This window comes from Musa acuminata, chromosome BXJ1-9, assembly GCF_036884655.1.
Source record: "Musa acuminata AAA Group cultivar baxijiao chromosome BXJ1-9, Cavendish_Baxijiao_AAA, whole genome shotgun sequence".
Lineage (NCBI taxonomy): Eukaryota > Viridiplantae > Streptophyta > Magnoliopsida > Zingiberales > Musaceae > Musa > Musa acuminata.
The window spans coordinates 49,055,310-49,071,901 of record NC_088335.1 but is presented as its reverse complement, the minus strand read 5'-3'; the positions used below and the strand labels follow the sequence as shown (position 1 = coordinate 49,071,901).

The 16,592-nt window shown below is 38.3% G+C and overlaps 2 protein-coding genes across 2 annotated transcripts; one reads left to right on the top strand and one right to left on the bottom strand.

Annotated features, from left to right (window-relative positions):
- The first annotated feature begins 391 nt into the window (after positions 1-391).
- Positions 392-9,365, top strand: LOC135594026 (protein transport protein SEC23 E-like). Its single transcript, XM_065084435.1, has 12 exons — positions 392-1,307; positions 1,394-1,567; positions 2,141-2,302; positions 2,975-3,117; positions 3,917-3,992; positions 4,104-4,276; positions 4,358-4,436; positions 6,032-6,109; positions 6,462-6,623; positions 6,711-6,974; positions 8,450-8,554; positions 8,765-9,365. Exons 1-12 carry the CDS (start codon positions 522-524, stop codon positions 8,912-8,914), a joined length of 2,352 nt encoding a protein of 783 aa, XP_064940507.1. The 5' UTR covers positions 392-521; the 3' UTR covers positions 8,915-9,365.
- Positions 9,366-12,147: 2,782 nt separating this feature from the next.
- LOC103999532 (uncharacterized) lies at positions 12,148-15,554 on the bottom strand. Its single transcript, XM_009421309.3, has 4 exons — positions 15,410-15,554; positions 15,206-15,323; positions 12,882-12,973; positions 12,148-12,423 (listed from the first exon to the last, which is right to left on the bottom strand). Exons 1-4 carry the CDS (start codon positions 15,423-15,425, stop codon positions 12,359-12,361), a joined length of 291 nt encoding a protein of 96 aa, XP_009419584.1. The 5' UTR covers positions 15,426-15,554; the 3' UTR covers positions 12,148-12,358.
- Between the last annotated feature and the right edge of the window lie 1,038 nt (positions 15,555-16,592).

The window sequence follows — 16,592 nt, the reverse complement described above, 5'->3', positions numbered from 1 at the left end:
CATTTCCATATATTTTTTAGGATCTATACCTGCTTAAAGTCCACACTGGTAGTATTATCATACAAAGATTTAGAATTACGATACAAGTTAAAGAGACTGATTTCATATGTAAGTATTAAGGTTTGCTTCATGATCGATTGTTTTGAAGGTATATATTCAATCGTGTGGTGTGTCAGATGTCGACGCGTGGACACCTACTTCACATCACCGTCGTGCCTAATAGGTCTCCACATGAGGTTAGACGGGCGACGACCCTTCCTTCATTTGCACGTGGATGAGAATATATATACGGCTCAGCCCAAAATTGATATATATTGCGCTGTGATTTTATACGGCCCAGCCCAAGTCAATCTCCGCTACTGTGGTTTGTCTGAACCCAATTGCCGCGTCACCACCGCCATTCCCCCGCAAGTCATATTCTTCTCCTCTAGATGGCAAATTTCCTCTGATCGCCCGTCCCCTCCCCTCTCCAGTACGTAACTTCCGCCGGCGATCGATCGCTTCCCATCTCCCCCGCGTCCATGGCGGTCGACCTCGCCTTCAGCGGCGGCGGCGCCTCCTCCACCGACCCCGATGGACCCGACGGCGTCCGGATGACTTGGAATTCGTGGCCTCGATCCAAGGTGGAGGCGAGCAAGTGCGTCGTTCCCGTCGCCGCCTCAGTGACTCCGATCCGCGCCTCTCCTTCCCTCGTCGTTCTCCCCTACGCCCCGCTTCGCTGCAAGCCGCCCTGCGCCGCCGTGCTAAACCCCTTCGCCCGCGTCGACTTTGCTGCCAAGATCTGGATCTGCCCTCTCTGCTTCTCCCGCAACCACTTCCCCCCTCACTACGCTGGCATCAGCGAGACCAACGTCCCCGGCGAGCTGTACCCCGAGTGCACCACCGTGGAGTACGCGCCCCCGCCTCTCGATGCCGCCGCGCCTCCGCCGCCTCCCGTCTTCCTCTTCGTCCTTGATACCTGCCTCATCGAGGAGGAGCTCGGCTACGTCCAGTCCGCCATGCGCCGTGCCATCGATCTCCTACCGGACCATGCCCTCGTTGGGCTTATTACTTTCGGCACCCAGGTCCACCTCCACGAGCTGGGCTTCGCGGATATGTCGAAGATCTACGTGTTTAGGGGAACCAAGGAGATCTCAAGAGAGCAGATCTTGGAACAGTTGGGACTTTCGGTAGCTGGTGTTCGCCATGGTGCCGTTGCTGGAGCGCCAGGGTATCTCAAGGGACCCCAGGGAAATGGGTTGCATCCTTCGACGTCCGTCAATAGATTCCTACTTCCCGCGTCCGACTGTGAATATACCCTCAATTCTGTGAGTTCTTTCATCTCTGTGACCACAATAATTTAATTGCTACTAATAATTTATATGTGGTTTCTTTTGATTTTGTTTCATCCCAGTTGCTAGATGAGTTGCAGAGGAATCAGTGGCCAGTGGAACCGGGGAATCGTGATTTGCGGTGCACGGGGGTTGCCCTCAGTGTCGCAGCTGGCTTACTAGGAGCATGTACTGGTGGTACCGGAGCCCGAATCATAGCTTTGGTTGGTGGACCATGTACCGTTGGCCCTGGACTGGTAAAATATTCTTCTTCCCCCTCTTGTTTCCTTGATGCTGGATTCAAGAATTTCTCATTTTTAAATTGGATAACAACTGGAGTCTTTGGGGTTTGTAGGTCTGATAGAAATAGTTGGGTTTGACCTCCTTGTTGAGCAGCAATGCATCTTACATTTGTCTGGAAAACAATTGCTACTTCTGCAATTGGTTCTGACTTCTATCTTAATGGCTTTCAATTAGTCAGTGCTGTTAGGTCCATGTGCTTTTTGATATCTGATTTATCAACTAGCGAATCTAGTTCCTAGGGTCCATGGTGGTAGCTCTTTAAGGTGAGTTCTCAATTATGATATTTTCAATTTGTTTATCCGGGTCTCACATGTACATGGTAATTCATTGCTTTATTCAGTGAACTATGATTGACATAACTCATAGTCTCATATGCTGTAAGAATGTCCCTGGTGTGACTTTTAAGTAAATGGTTGGGCATGCTATGTTAGGGCCAACAGAACTTATTTTCCATTTTAATTTAATACCTAGCTCTCTTATTCATCTTATTTTCAAGCATTGTGGCTTACAGTAGATATGATTTGCAGATTGTGTCAAACGATCAATCAGAGCCAGTTCGTTCACATAAAGATCTTGATAAAGATGCTGCTCCATATTTCCACAAAGCTGTTAAATTTTATGATAATCTTGCCAAGCAGCTGGTTAGCCAGGGCCATGTTTTGGACCTTTTTGCTTCAGCACTTGATCAGGTTTGATTTGTTTGTTGTCTTCATTGTTTTTAACTTTTTATACCCAATAAGTCATTTTTTGTTTTCAAAATCAAGTTACAAGTAGTCAGTCTATTTGTGTAATAATGAGATGTGTCATTTTAGCATGCTGTGAACATTACACTAGGACAGTTCCAGTGACTCTGTTGTGTGAACGTTTCAGGTTTGTTTGTTGTGTGTTGTGTGTGTCCTTGTTGGAAGTTGGATACTTCAGTACTTATTAGGACCTTGTAGTACCATTGACAAAATTTTCTATTAATGTCGTGCAAAATATGTAAGAAATTTATCCATCTATATTAGTTTTCAAGGCAGGTCAAATTTTGATTTAGGTTTAACTGATGACATAATCGAATGCTTTTATGTATGTGTTTGAAGTATATATATGAATTTTGCTACTATAAATGGTTGCTAGATTTTTATATATTTTTTATGATAATCATAGATTCTAATTGTACCAAGTAAAAAATAATATAATAATATATGAGATTCACATGAAATAATGGCCATGTCAGTACTTTGACGTGTCCTACTCTTGTGAAAATTTTCATGTCATCATGTTCAAGTCTCGTGTTAGTGGCTGTACTCCCGAGGAGGGAAGTTCTATGGATGTTGAAGTGCTTAATATATTTTCTAACCCTTTCTGAATATGTTCAGGTTGGGGTTGCGGAGATGAAAGTAGCAGTTGAAAGAACTGGTGGACTAGTTGTGCTCGCTGAAAGTTTTGGACATCCGGTTTTCAAAGATTCTTTTAAGCGAATTTTTGAGGATGGAGAGCAGTCTCTAGGCCTTTCTTTTAAGTAAGTTGGTTGCATCCTTCCCTTGCATTATACATCACATTATCATTCTTCACTTATTTGTTAGTACAGAAATTTGATTCATGTGACTGTACCATTGATGGGGAAGCTGTGATGGACCTAATAGCCTGTAGATACTGAAAAGTTAGAAATTATTTTTAAAGAAACTGCTAAAAAGTACCTTATAATCCAAAAAGAGGTGACACTCCTCAGAATATGGTGAAGACATGATATATTTGATTCATTTATTTCTACTTCCATTATGTATTGTTGATAGACCTGCTGGAAGTTAGAGGAAACTCACCTTGGGAACCTTTCTTTATGAACTTAGTGTGAACTCCATAACTCCCTTCTTCTATATTACTCATAAAGCTCCATCATATATGCATCGTTTAGTTTGGTTTCATCCTTGGAAGGTTCTTCTATTTTTGAGCCTGAGTGTTGTTCCTTTTGTTTTAATCAGATTGTGAGAAGTCATTCATTCTTATTTCTCTTATGCTTTTCCTTAGGAAAAGCTAGTTAACCATATATACTTGATCTGATCTATGGGGCATCCGTTCCATTAACCACCTTGTTCCTAACACACTTCTCATTGCCATGTATCATTTCCTTTTACCTTTTTATAAATCAAGGTAATATCATTATAAATAGACCAAATTCTTTGAGTTGAGACGAAGGAGAATTTGTTATTTTGCTACATTTGGTAGAATATTTTACTAATTCTGTTATACTCCTATACACTTAAATATATTTAACAAATACAGTTTTGTACTAAATTTGTGATCTTTATTTTTCATCCCAGTGGCACTCTTGAGATTAATTGCTCAAAGGACATCAAAATTCAGGGAATTATTGGACCATGTACATCTATGGAGAAGGTTGACCTGTTTAGAGACTAAAATTTTGTCGAGTTATTCTGACACGAGATGCATATTTTAATTTTTCTTCTGTTCTAATAAATGCAGTGCTGACTTATTGGATACTTGCAGAAGGGGGCTCTTTGTGCTGACACCATTGTAGGAGAAGGAAATACAACTTCATGGAAGATGTGTGGTCTTGATAGAAGTACTTGTTTGACTGTGTTCTTTGATATTTCACCTAGTGAACGGTCAAGCCAACCTGGAATACCAAATCCACAGCTGTATATACAATTCTTAACAAAGTATGGTGTTATCTTCTTCAATATTTTTTTCATTGTTGAAATGCAGATCTTACTAAGTACCAATGTGATGGTTACTTGCAGTTATCAAAATCCTGAAGGTCAGATGAGGCTACGGGTTACAACAATTACTAGGGCATGGGTGGATGGTTCTAACACAGAGGTTAGTTATGGAATATATATATATATATATATATATATATATATATATATATATATATATATATATATAGTTTACATCAATTGATCATGATGGGCAAGATTTTGTAACAATATGACACCTAGCAACTGATGCTAGACTATGGTACAAGTGCTTTTCAGGCACTGATGTAACTTTTTTCCTGCATTTTCTGATTGTGGAACCTGGATATGAGATACTTGTGTCAAGAGATGGAGAAATAGAAAAATCTTAATGCTAGGAGCAAGACTGATGTATTTAATGCATGCTTCGCATATGACCTGGATTACAGATGCTAGATAAGTAATAGGGAGAAACATGAATCAGGTCTTCCTTTTGTCAGAATTGAGAAATATGATTGACAAAATGGAGAAATGTACTTTCAAGTGCTACCAATATTATGAAAGAGGTATTATGTTTGCAATGTGCATTATTCCTTGGTGTATAAAGTGGATTATTGTGCATATAAATTTCGAGAGCGTTGCAGAATCTGGACAGATATGCTAGAAACAAATGAGACATGGTTGTTTTATTGTTGTCATTACATACAATCAAGTTCACTTGGGCTTGGGATAGTTATGATATCTAACTTCACAACTTGGATGGGTTACATTTTGTGTCTAGGAAGCATTAAATATTAAATTTTTGGTCTGTAGCCAATGTTTTAGAAAATTAACTGAAGTAATATAGGTCTTTGGGGCAGGTTTGATGCACTTCCTACAAGCAAATTTTGATTCTTCTTTATCTCTGCCCACTTGGTATGCTTATCATCTCTTCAGGATTATGTTCCAAGTAAATTCCTTTGCATTTTGTTCTTTGATAAAATGTTTGTCATGGGATGGATATAAGTTTTGGTTAGAATCTGAGTGTATTAGATCAAATAAGGTACTAATTTGTTCTTTTCTGTTGAATTTCTCTTCCATGTAAAATGAAATCAGAGTGAGCAACATAATTTATCGCAGACAAGGAGTTTGTCGCATAATGTGGTGTTTGATTTCATGTTGTACATTGCGTTTGAGGTCATGGTTGGAATTAAACTGCCTTGGAAATTTGGTCTGACTTTCCATTCAAGTCATTTTTGGGACTTCATATGTGTTAGCCTTGCCGTCTGAATTACAATTTTTTCTAGCTAAGAATGCAATTCAATTTAATGAATCTTAAGCCTGTCTGGGCTGTTACGGTTTCTTAATTATAGCTTCATATGGTATTTGATTTATTTCTCTAAGTTGACTGATCTAATATTTTCCTAGGGCTAGGATCATCACTTCTCACATTTCTTTCGTCTATTTATTTTTAGTCATTTCTATGAATTTTTGTTGGATTTTTTTCACTTTCCTGTCTTGCAAATTTTGTTTCCTATTTTCTCCCTTGCTCTGTGAAACATGTATGTTAGATATGAATGAGTTCCCAATATAGACATTTATATGTTAATGTTAGTTACTTATTTTTGCTCTTGGCTTGATTTTTTTCAGGTTCTTATGTAACTCGCTTAAACATTTCTTTCAAGTTTTGTGCTCTATTATGACTGAAGAGTATGATTACACTTGATTGCTTATCTGGAATGTTTACTGCTTGTGCAGGAATTAGTTGGAGGATTTGACCAGGAAACTACAGCTGTTGTATTAGCAAGATATATCTCTTTGAAAATGGAGATGGAGGTAAGGAAAGTTTTACATACCTGGATGGATGTTTTTACTCCATGATCACTTGCCAAAATCCCTAATCTATACTCAGTAGCTGGTGAAGTTCATACTCTAGCTCTTTTTTGGTAATATTCAGAGTGCATTAATAAATGTTATTATATTTTTTTATTAATCTAATGTTAATTTGTCGCGTATGTTTCTGATTTCTCTACTTTAGTCCAAATTGGATTATGCTGTTCAAGTTGAATAACAAATTTAGCATAAATCTGTATATAATACAATAAAAAAATTTAAAATTCTTGGAAAACCTTTATGATTAGGTTAAGCGGTTTTGATTGTTTTGTACAGTAAGCTTTCATTTTTTCAGGAAGCATTTGATGCATCACGATGGTTGGACAGATCTCTCATCCGTCTTTGCTCACAGTTTGGTAATTACCGAAAAGATGACCCTGCTTCATTTACGCTGCATCCAAATTTTTCAATATTACCACAGTTTATGTTTAACTTACGGCGCTCGCAATTCGTTCAGGTACTATCATTCATAGTCATCTTAGGTTTTATTAATTCAAATGTATTATGAGTTCTTTTAAAGCTATTTTATGCTTTCTTACTACAGGTTTCTAACAATAGTCCTGATGAGACTGCTTACTTCCGAATGTTGTTAAATCGGGAGAGTATCACCAATTCTGTTGTTATGATCCAGCCTTCACTGCTTTCTTATTCATTTAATTCACCTCCTGCACCTGCATTGTTGGATGTGACATCTATATCCGCAGATAGGATACTTTTGCTTGATGCTTATTTCAGTGTTGTTATTTTTCATGGTATGACCATTGCTCAATGGCGCAATATGGGCTACCATAATCAACCAGAGCATCAGGTAACTCTATGGCATTATCATGTTGTTTTTTCTCATGTATGAATTTCTAGAAAATTAGTGTTTTAAGTGTTGCTCTATGTGATTTAGTTAGTCAACTTTACTTCCATGTCACCGATTTTATCTAATTTTCAACTTTCTTTAAAATCCTGATTTGTCTGTTACTCTGGAACTCTGGGTTCTCAGGTCCTTGTGAATTAATAACTAAAGTGAACTTTCTGACAGATGGTGAAAATTGTGTTTATAGTAGTAGTTGAAACCAAAAAAGAACAATAGAAGAAATATTGTGGAACTGTTTTGGCCTCATACTGCAGCTAAGAAAGAAAGATAGTTAAATGATATGAATAGTGCATAACCTGCTACTTTCCAGAGAAATGTCCGTAACCTGCTTTTTCCCAGCAAAAAAATCAACTTCCTCTAGTACATCTCCGCTTATATGGTTCATTTATTTTATTTAAATTCATCTAGTCAATGTTAGTTCTGCTTCCATCTGAAGCTGACATGGAGTCATTGGATAAATGATGATATTAGCACTTGATCACCCATCTCTGGATTGTTTTAGTCCACAGCTTGGAGTAAAACCCTTGTTCATATTAAACTATATCTATGTTTAAATTTGTTTGCAGCAAATTTTGAGAGTCCAGTTGCCCATTTCTCTTTAGTCCCCATGTTTTTATGATCAACCTCCAATACAACTGAAATTAAATCATTTGAAACTGTTTTAGGTATAACTGAAATTTACTGCAATCATCTTCATAGTCCTATTCAATCCTGTGGATGCTGTTTAACCAAGGACTCTATTCTGCCTGTAAAAACTTGGATTACATAAGTAGTTAAATTAGTTGTGGTCCTTTTCACTTTTGAACTATTTGTGGTCCTCTTGTGATCCTCTTGCATTATTTGTGGTCCTTTTCACTTTTGAACTCGGTAATAGGTATATTTGTTGTGAGCCTCTTGCATTTAATGTACCATCATTCTCACCTTGTTTACATAATCTGGTACATTACTTCCCTTTATCTAAGACAACTGTGTTGATTTACAAGTGTTCAAAATTTTCCTACATACGAGAAATGATAATGTAGAGTCAGGTTCTTGTATACAAGGAGCTAGTCTGACCGCTATGGTGTTCCAAATCTCGACTGTACCTGTTGGTAGGGACCAATGTTTATCAGTCCCATCAAGTATCAGTATTGAAATATATAGCTTGAGACTAACATAATAATGTACTTTTATTTTTTATTATTTTATTCAATAATACTGGATGGCATGAGTTACTCACCATCCGATGTACCAGGATCATACTGGTCCAACGTTATGCACTTTCTATATCATTTAAATCCTTCCATCCAAAAGGGCAATATAGGGATGAACTCTCAGTTTGGGCCCTTTCTCAGAGTGTCTTGGTTTATTATTCTGCAAATTAAAATTTTCACAAAGAAAGTATATTGATGATTTTTTCTCTTTTTTGCCATTTGCAGGCTTTTGCTCAGCTATTACAAGCACCTCACGATGATGCTCAATTGATCATCACAGACCGGTTCCCTGTTCCCAGATTAGTGATTTGTGATCAGCATGGCTCGCAGGTCTGTATTTGTTGAGTGATTTTTCGCTTGACATCACAAGACCATAATTTCCTTTATGTTAGTTGTAGGAACTGCTGCATGATGTCTGCTGCATGCGAAACTTGGATTACTTGAAATTAGTTGGAAGCATTTTACAAAATGGAACATTATTGGAACATAAACTACTAGTTGGAAGCCCTGATGACTAACTTGTGCATATTTCTTCCACAGGCAAGATTTTTGTTGGCGAAGTTGAACCCATCAGCCACATATAACTCCGCCTCTCATGAGGTAGTTCCTGGCAGTGATGTCATCTTGACGGATGATGTCAGCCTTCAAGTTTTCTGTGAGCATCTTCAGAGGTTGGCTGTTCAGTCATGAGCACATATGCTGCAACCCTCTCTTTTTCCTATATTGGATATCGATCCCAAATGTCTCATCATATTTGCGGTTTGGAAGTAGGATCTTGGTGTGCATGACTCCAGTTCCTTTCCCTTCCTCCCAATCATATTCTTGAATCACTACATCAAGCCAGTTCTTTTGTCGACTAATAATGGTCAATGCATCTAATCACTTTCTTGCAAGAACATCCCAAAGCTTGCTTGTGGAATTAAGTTTCAGGAGGTTGACCAAGTTTTTTTTTAGAATCTTACCAACTTGTAATAGTAATGTTAAAACCAATCTCCCTGAGTGAATTCCAAGTATTTTTGTTTGTAGACTAGAAATCTAGAGTAGGTTTCATTAACCATACACAATAGTTACTGTTTTATTTTTGGATATTATGTGATTGATGTATTGTGAAAAACTCTATACAGAAGCAAACCTTATATCAGGCGGTTCTACTGGTTGTGTTGGTCTCAAGGCAACTAAGATAATGTGGTACACAGCTTCATTCACCTCTCTAGCAATTCCCTTTTATCTTATGAGCTGCTTGACTTAGAAAAACATGTTGCCTGCTACTACTGTTGCAATAATAAAATCTTTGAAGTCCTAATTATTTAGGATCGGATATGTGGAAGTTTCAAAGTAGAAAAAGCATGTTGTGACTCTTTCCAAATGAGACATTATACCACACGGATATGTGGAAGTTTCAAAGCGACTAATCTGCCACGGTGACGATGTGGTACACATCTTCATTCACCTATCTAGCAAATGCCTTTTATCTTATGAGCTGCCTGACTTAGAAAAGCATGTTGCTACTCTTCCAAAAATGTGGGCCATTCAAGGTTTTTGTGTATTGCTTGTCTGAAATAATTGGTCATCTTAACACCTTGCTTGGAAGCATCCATCTTTCACCCACTGCTCTGCGTATATATGCACTGCTTCATATGCAATGCAAGGGGTTCAAGAGAGATAATAATTGTTGTCTGTTATGGAATGTTTATATGAATAGGTATACGATAAGATCACTTTATTTCACATGAAAAGGTATACATCATCGGTCAAGCGTCATTCAATATATAATCATCATGTGATTTTCAAGATAAAAGAAGAAGATGGAGATCACTCTTCGCTTGGCAACTCACTTGGATAAAGATCAAAGACAAACGATTATGAGTTGTCCCTTCTTTTGTCGCCCATGTACATAACAGACCAAGGGGAGGTTGTTGCATAGAGTATTATGAGTTGTCTCCTCAAAGAATATTTCATAGAATATTTTATTCGTTTATGATCATTGTATAAAAGCTCATCTTCAACATAATGAAAAAAAATAGGGATCACCTTTTTTTTTATCACTTGCGTCCACACTTTATACCTTAAGGTACTAACTTGGGCGTCGAGAAATTAGGTCGGAAAACCTCTTTCAACCTCGATCTTCGTGCAGGTGACACCTCGGGAGCTCAATGTTTTTTTACCTCGAAAGCACCTCGAACAACCATACACATACACGTTTAAATTATGTCGGGTTGACCAGGACGTCAATGACTTCTTTTCTCAATATTTTTGGCCTTAGAAGAAGGGCTGAATGTTGGAGGAACGTTTGTCCATCGACCTTCTCGATGAATGCTCGAGCAAAGAGGCTTTGTCCCCAACCTACAATAATTTCACCCAAAGGGGGGGACAACAACCATTTTTACATATGGATTTATCCATCTTAGCGCAAATATCGATATGATACTAACATTTATTCAACGATTAGGATATCTCACCCTAGCGACCTCGAGCCACCTGCTCATCCAACTTCTAGTTTGAGCCTAATCATAATGCGAGTTGGGTCGCTAAGCTTCAAGATGCTCACCAAGAGAATAAACACCCAACCAACCTGTGTCTTTTCAAGGCACAAACAACTAATCCATCTTTTCAACAGAACAAGCACCCGATCAACCCATCTTTTCATTAAGCAATGGAGTACTCAAAACTTACCAATGCCACTCGCTCAATTAAGCAAGGGAATAAAAAAGCAAACGAGCAATGATGTTCCACACTTATATCTTTTGTTAGTGAAATGATTTCTTTCTTTCCTATTGAGTTTGTTGTTTTTAACTTAAGGATTGATCAAGGCGTTCTTGAATCTCACCCAGCAAGTGTAGATGCTAACAAGCATGATATAAGTCATCACTTCACTTTTGCCTTAGTTAGCCCAATAATAGATGCCACCAGCTCAGTCATGATCACGAGCTCAACTGCCATTGTCATTGGCACCCATCGAGGTTCCTCCACTTGACATGGTGCCAACATTCCAAGAGCGCCCAAGACCCATCGAATCATTGGCCGAGGGGGCACTTTGATTCCCAATCATGGAATTCAATGGATCATACCATCACTCTACCCTTCTTGAACCCAAGACTCATTTGACAGATTCGACAAAGGATTCCATGCAGATCCAATTACGATATATGGATTGACATTTGGAGAAGATACAACGAGTGTTCCAATAATATAAAGAGGAAGCACTGATCAACCCCATCTTGGATCAATTGCCAATCACCTAGAAAATCTAGGAAAAATTGATTCTAACAAACTTTCACCTATCGTTATTAGAGGCATTTGATGGCAATGATAACCTAATGGAACACATATTCCCGACCACATTAAGAGGCTCAGCACGAAAATGATACACTCACTTGAAGCCACTTTCCATCAATTATTTTGGTCGGTTCACGAGAGAGTTTGAACTTTACTTCCTCAGGAACGTGCACCCGAGGTTGTCAATGGTAACGCTTCTCTAACTTAGGCAAGGGGAGGAGAAAATGCTTACATACTTCATCACTCGATTGACCAATGAAATCTGAGACATAGTAGATGCCCATCTATCATTCATAAAATAGGCCTTCATAATGAGGCTCATGCTCTCTCACACCTTTTGGTAATTGATGGAAAAACCATCGGTGACAATACTAGAGAAATTTCAGAGGGTCAATCAATATATTACCACAAAGACAATATTCTTGGATAAGAATGAGAAGTCATACAAGAGCTTGAGTAGGACCGACCATAATCCACCCCCGACCTTGAGGTCACCATGACGAAACATAAATGAAAGACTCGAGTTATCTTGCCCAAGGTCGGAGCTGACCCCAAAAATATGACTAGAACTAAAGTTTTTCTACAAATAAAATATAAAAGGACATTTTAAAGACTCACCCGATGAAGACTCTATTGGAAAAAAGAGATAGGTCTAAATACTACTGATTCCACTAGGATTATGATTATATGCTAATCATCTCACAAACAACGGGTCCAATCATTTGTAGATTGATAAGAGGTACAGATCAACATCCATTCACCGGTTCCATGTGGCCTTTGTCTGAAGCAATTTTAACTATAGCACGCTGCAAACCAAGCAAGCTAAGAAATTATAAACATTGTGATCCAAGAAAGTCATCATACGTTACTTTGCTTGTATAACTTTGTATCCAGCACTTGCTTCCCGCACATGGCACACACCCCTGAAGCAGAAAATGGATGCAAGTGTTAAGAACACCTTCCAAGATTCATTTTGAACAAGAACCAACAAATGATTAATTCCCATATGCAATTTCTAAAGATTTAGCTGTTTGTTAGCATTATCCAAATGGCAAGGTGGCTTAAGTTCTGCTGACGAAAGTCACAAGTTACAGATAAACTTGCTAAACTAAAACAAAATAGCCATTGAGTGAAGATCAACTAAGGAAAGCTTTTGTCAGATAATGAGATAAATTAAAATCTAATCTAACCTGCATTCAGAAGTAACTTAAATTCATTATCAGGTTCTACACAGAGATCAACTTAGTGACAGAAATTGAAAATTCTGGTGCACATTAAACTCATGGCTACAAAACTACACGACAGAAGAATCGTCATGAGGACCTATAATAAAGATCACCAAGATGGTTAGCAAATGAATTAATAGCATCAGAATTCTTGCCTTTAGAGTATGCACAAGTATGACAATATTTTGCATCTTGGTGTACTTGTTGTTTGCAAATCATGCACTTGGTATTTCCATAAGGTGTCCATCTGCAAGATTGTAAACACCAAATATCAGTTCATAGCAATGACATGTATAAAGTGGTATGGCTAACAGCAATAGAATTTAGAACAGATAACAATGACTAAATGAAATAAGTTAACTGGTTGTTGGTAAAACAAGATAGGTCAAATCTTAGGAAAAAAACTAACCCTACAGCATAAATGTTCCTACTTGTGTAAAAGGAATATGATAAACATCTACTCTATAGCATAAGAAAGCAGCTTCCCGGGACTGAAGAATAATAAAACACAAAAGTTCATATGCCATATTGGTAACAGTTAAGTTTGATTTGCCATCGTGTTAGCAGTCACTATCCATGTTGCATGGACATGGATACCAAAATCTGATATGGACATCCATCCAAGTGTTTGATTTGGGAAGAGACAAAACAATGATATGACCCATGAAAATAATTAATATAGAGCCACATATGGAACTAATTTAAGGATGAACTTCTGCAATAAGGACTTAATGCCTATTAGTATAACTTCAGGTTTACAGATTCTAGATCACGTGATTAGGCTTGCTCCACACAAGTTTTTTAATAATCTTTAAATATTTTCACAAGAATAAATAACACAACTTCCAAAACATGTGTTTGGAATGACATTGCTGATGTGACTTAAATCCAACACCCAATATAACATTTCCAACTTTTCCTAAACAAATATGCAGACCTAGAAGTTTCCTAAACTTGCTCATCACTGTTGTCAATGTCGTCTACTAAATCTTCTCGCATTAGTATGGAGCTGAACATAAAGCATTTACAAGATGATGCTCAATTGAGGCAACATGATGGTTTGCTGCAAAACTAGAAGACTAGTCAGATGGTAGTAACAGTAAAGGTCTACCTCAAACACCGAGGAACAACCATTTAAGGAAGACTCAAAAGGAGGAGATAATGACAATAATTTCTGCATGTTGCATTATATCAAAGGTACATAACTCCCAGTGTTGCATTAACAGTGTGCCACTGGAAAAAAAAAAAAAAAAAAGGTGTCACCTTCATGTTATAGTTAGGTCATGGACCGAACAACTCACCAAAAACCGTCAATAAGTCATCCTTTTCCTTCAAAAGCAGAACTCACAGGTTCCCATAGTAATGCTTGAAAATATTGGATGCCACAAGTTGCTTCCAATGCTTAGAAACTTATAAAAGAACCCATTTGAACATAAACACTTGAAGTATTCTATTTACGGTATGAAACATGCATTGCAATCTCCAGAAGTTTTAGATCAGACACCTGCACCATATGCACAGTTCTAATATCTTTGTATATTCACTTCTATGCTCCATCAAACATGTATGCTTCACAGATCACTTCTCATTTGAATGATTAAAGTTGTGTACTCTACTAGCACCAAAGATCACTAAAGCTACAAAGTAGTTCATCTTCCCCCTCCATTTCTCTTGAATCTTCCTTCTTATGTAACAACCGTTAGTTGATATCCTCATGCCATTGCAAGCGTAACTAAGGTTTACATCTTGCACAGATTTTCGGGCCCATTTAACATGATAAGAATGATTGCTTTTACAAGAATGAAAAGATTACAAGTAATGCTTCTAGCTAGTTGACGCTCTATTGGGTCTGAAGACACTGGATGTACAGCAAACTTTGTTGATGTAATATAGTTTTCCATAATGTGATAGTACTAGGAATTCATGAGGCAAGGAAAACAGAAAACATAATGCAAAATCCTTGCAAAATCAAAACACGTTATGATATTTTACAAAGAAGAAAAAGGAAAGAATGCAATCTACAAGAAAATGTTTTATGTTCTCTGACTCATTATTTCCAAAAAACTTGGTCCAATCCCCCCCCCCCCAAAAAAAAAAAATCAGAATGGAGGATATCAAAAGCATCCAGAAATTACGATGAGATTGTGATCGTTCCTGAACAAGAAAGAGCAAAGAAAGTAACGATTGCTAGGAAAATCTGAAAGCAAATGTTTCGTCCGATCTGATTCATCTGTTTCCGGAAGACTCGGACCACTCTTGGATCCAATAGATGGAACCAGCAATTTAGCATAACTGTCGACATGTCAAATTACGGTTTCAGAACCTCTTCTATAACATAATAGATCGAAAACTATGAGCTGATAAATTGCCCTAATTTATAGTTTAGTTCGAAGGCAATAATCTAAAAGCATATCAAACCCTTGCATCAAAAGGAGAGGGCGTTTCTCTGGTACCGATGCGAGAAGAATCAAGAATAGACCTGTTCTTCTTGGAGAGGAGTTTGTTCTCATTGATCTTTCGGCCGCCGCTCTCGGTGGTGTTGCTGGCGCCCTCCTTCCACTTGTCCGGCACGATTACCTTCGCCAGCTTCTTCTCGCCTGCAAACGAAAACAGAGAAAGAGAGATCGTTAATCATACAAGATAAAGGAAAGGAAATTTTAGGGTTTCGAGAGAGGGTCAGTACACTTGTCGCACACCATGGTTGTTTTCTGATAGAGATCGAGCAAATAGAGGAGAGATTACAGACGAGGGGAGAGTCGAGGAAATAAGAACCGTAAATTTAAAGGTGTCTGCTGTTCCACGGAATATATGGAGGCACCAAGAGGTCCCCTGTTTCGGCTCGGACAGGGTTAAGCTCTTGGATCCAATCGCGAATATTGAGGGCAGCTGCCAGTGGAGGTTCCACACACGACCGCGTTGGATACCTGTTTCGGCTGGGTCAGGATTCAGTTTCTTCCTTCGAGCCTCAGCCCTCGGATTCGATGGCTGTGCGAATCTTAAGGCATATGTCTTTGGCCTCCGATAGGGTTGAGCCTTTGGATTCAAATGCTTCGCGAATCTTAAGGCGGTTGGAATCTGGCGGTCCAACGTGTTTCTTTCGTTAGAACCTGGAGCCCTCAGATTCGAAAGTTTCGCGACTCTCAAAGCAGATGCTTCTGATCACCGGTTTCGACTTCGGTTTCTAATACGCAAGCCACGCCGGTGGAGGACTACCGGAGGCGCAGAGCTTAAACGAGCGTCGGAAGCTCTCTCCCAAGAAGAGACTCCATGCACGTCTATTAGCTTCCAGATCCTTCGCGGCAAAAGTTCCCTGTGTCGCCAATCATGTGTCACAAAGTTCTCGTTTGCTTCTTCTCAGAAAAGGAAAAAGAAAGGTTTTGATGATTTCACTTTGCCTTTTATTGAGAAGATGGTAGGAACGAGTTCATCATTGCAGAGAACTACGAATGATAATGTCTGCTCACTGTAGGCAATGATCATGATCAGTTCCTAATTCAACTCTAAGGAATACATCAACTTTTATATCTCAGATCTGGCATTCTGAAGTATTTGTAGTAGTAGAGGTTTAAGCAGTAAATGTAGCATTAGTAATCAAAGAAATTTATGTCATAGGTAATCAGAAATGTATGGCATTCTGACAAGTACTTGTAGTAGTAAAAGTAGCATTTGTAAGCAAAGAAACTTACGTCAAATGTATGGCATTCTGACAAGTATTTGTAGTAGGAAAAGTATAAGCAGTAAAAGTAGCATTTGTATGCAAAGAAATTAATGTCATAGGTAATCAAATCAGATATGTATGACATTCTGATTAGTGATGTTAAAGCAATCTGCCGTAAACATTTTGGGAATTAACGCACAATTCACAA

Coding starts and splice junctions, on each gene's coding strand:
- LOC135594026 (XM_065084435.1), top strand. CDS start 522: ATGGCGGTCGACCTCGCCTTCAGCGGCGGCGGCGCCTCCTCCACCGAC. Junction 1,308..1,393: donor GTGAATATACCCTCAATTCT/GTGAGTTCTTTC, acceptor GTTTCATCCCAG/TTGCTAGATGAGTTGCAGAG. Junction 6,975..8,449: donor ATAATCAACCAGAGCATCAG/GTAACTCTATGG, acceptor TGCCATTTGCAG/GCTTTTGCTCAGCTATTACA.
- LOC103999532 (XM_009421309.3), bottom strand. Junction 12,974..15,205: donor CTCCTCTCCAAGAAGAACAG/GTCTATTCTTGA, acceptor ACAATCTTGCAG/ATGGACACCTTATGGAAATA. Junction 12,424..12,881: donor TACTTGTGCATACTCTAAAG/GCAAGAATTCTG, acceptor TTTCTGCTTCAG/GGGTGTGTGCCATGTGCGGG.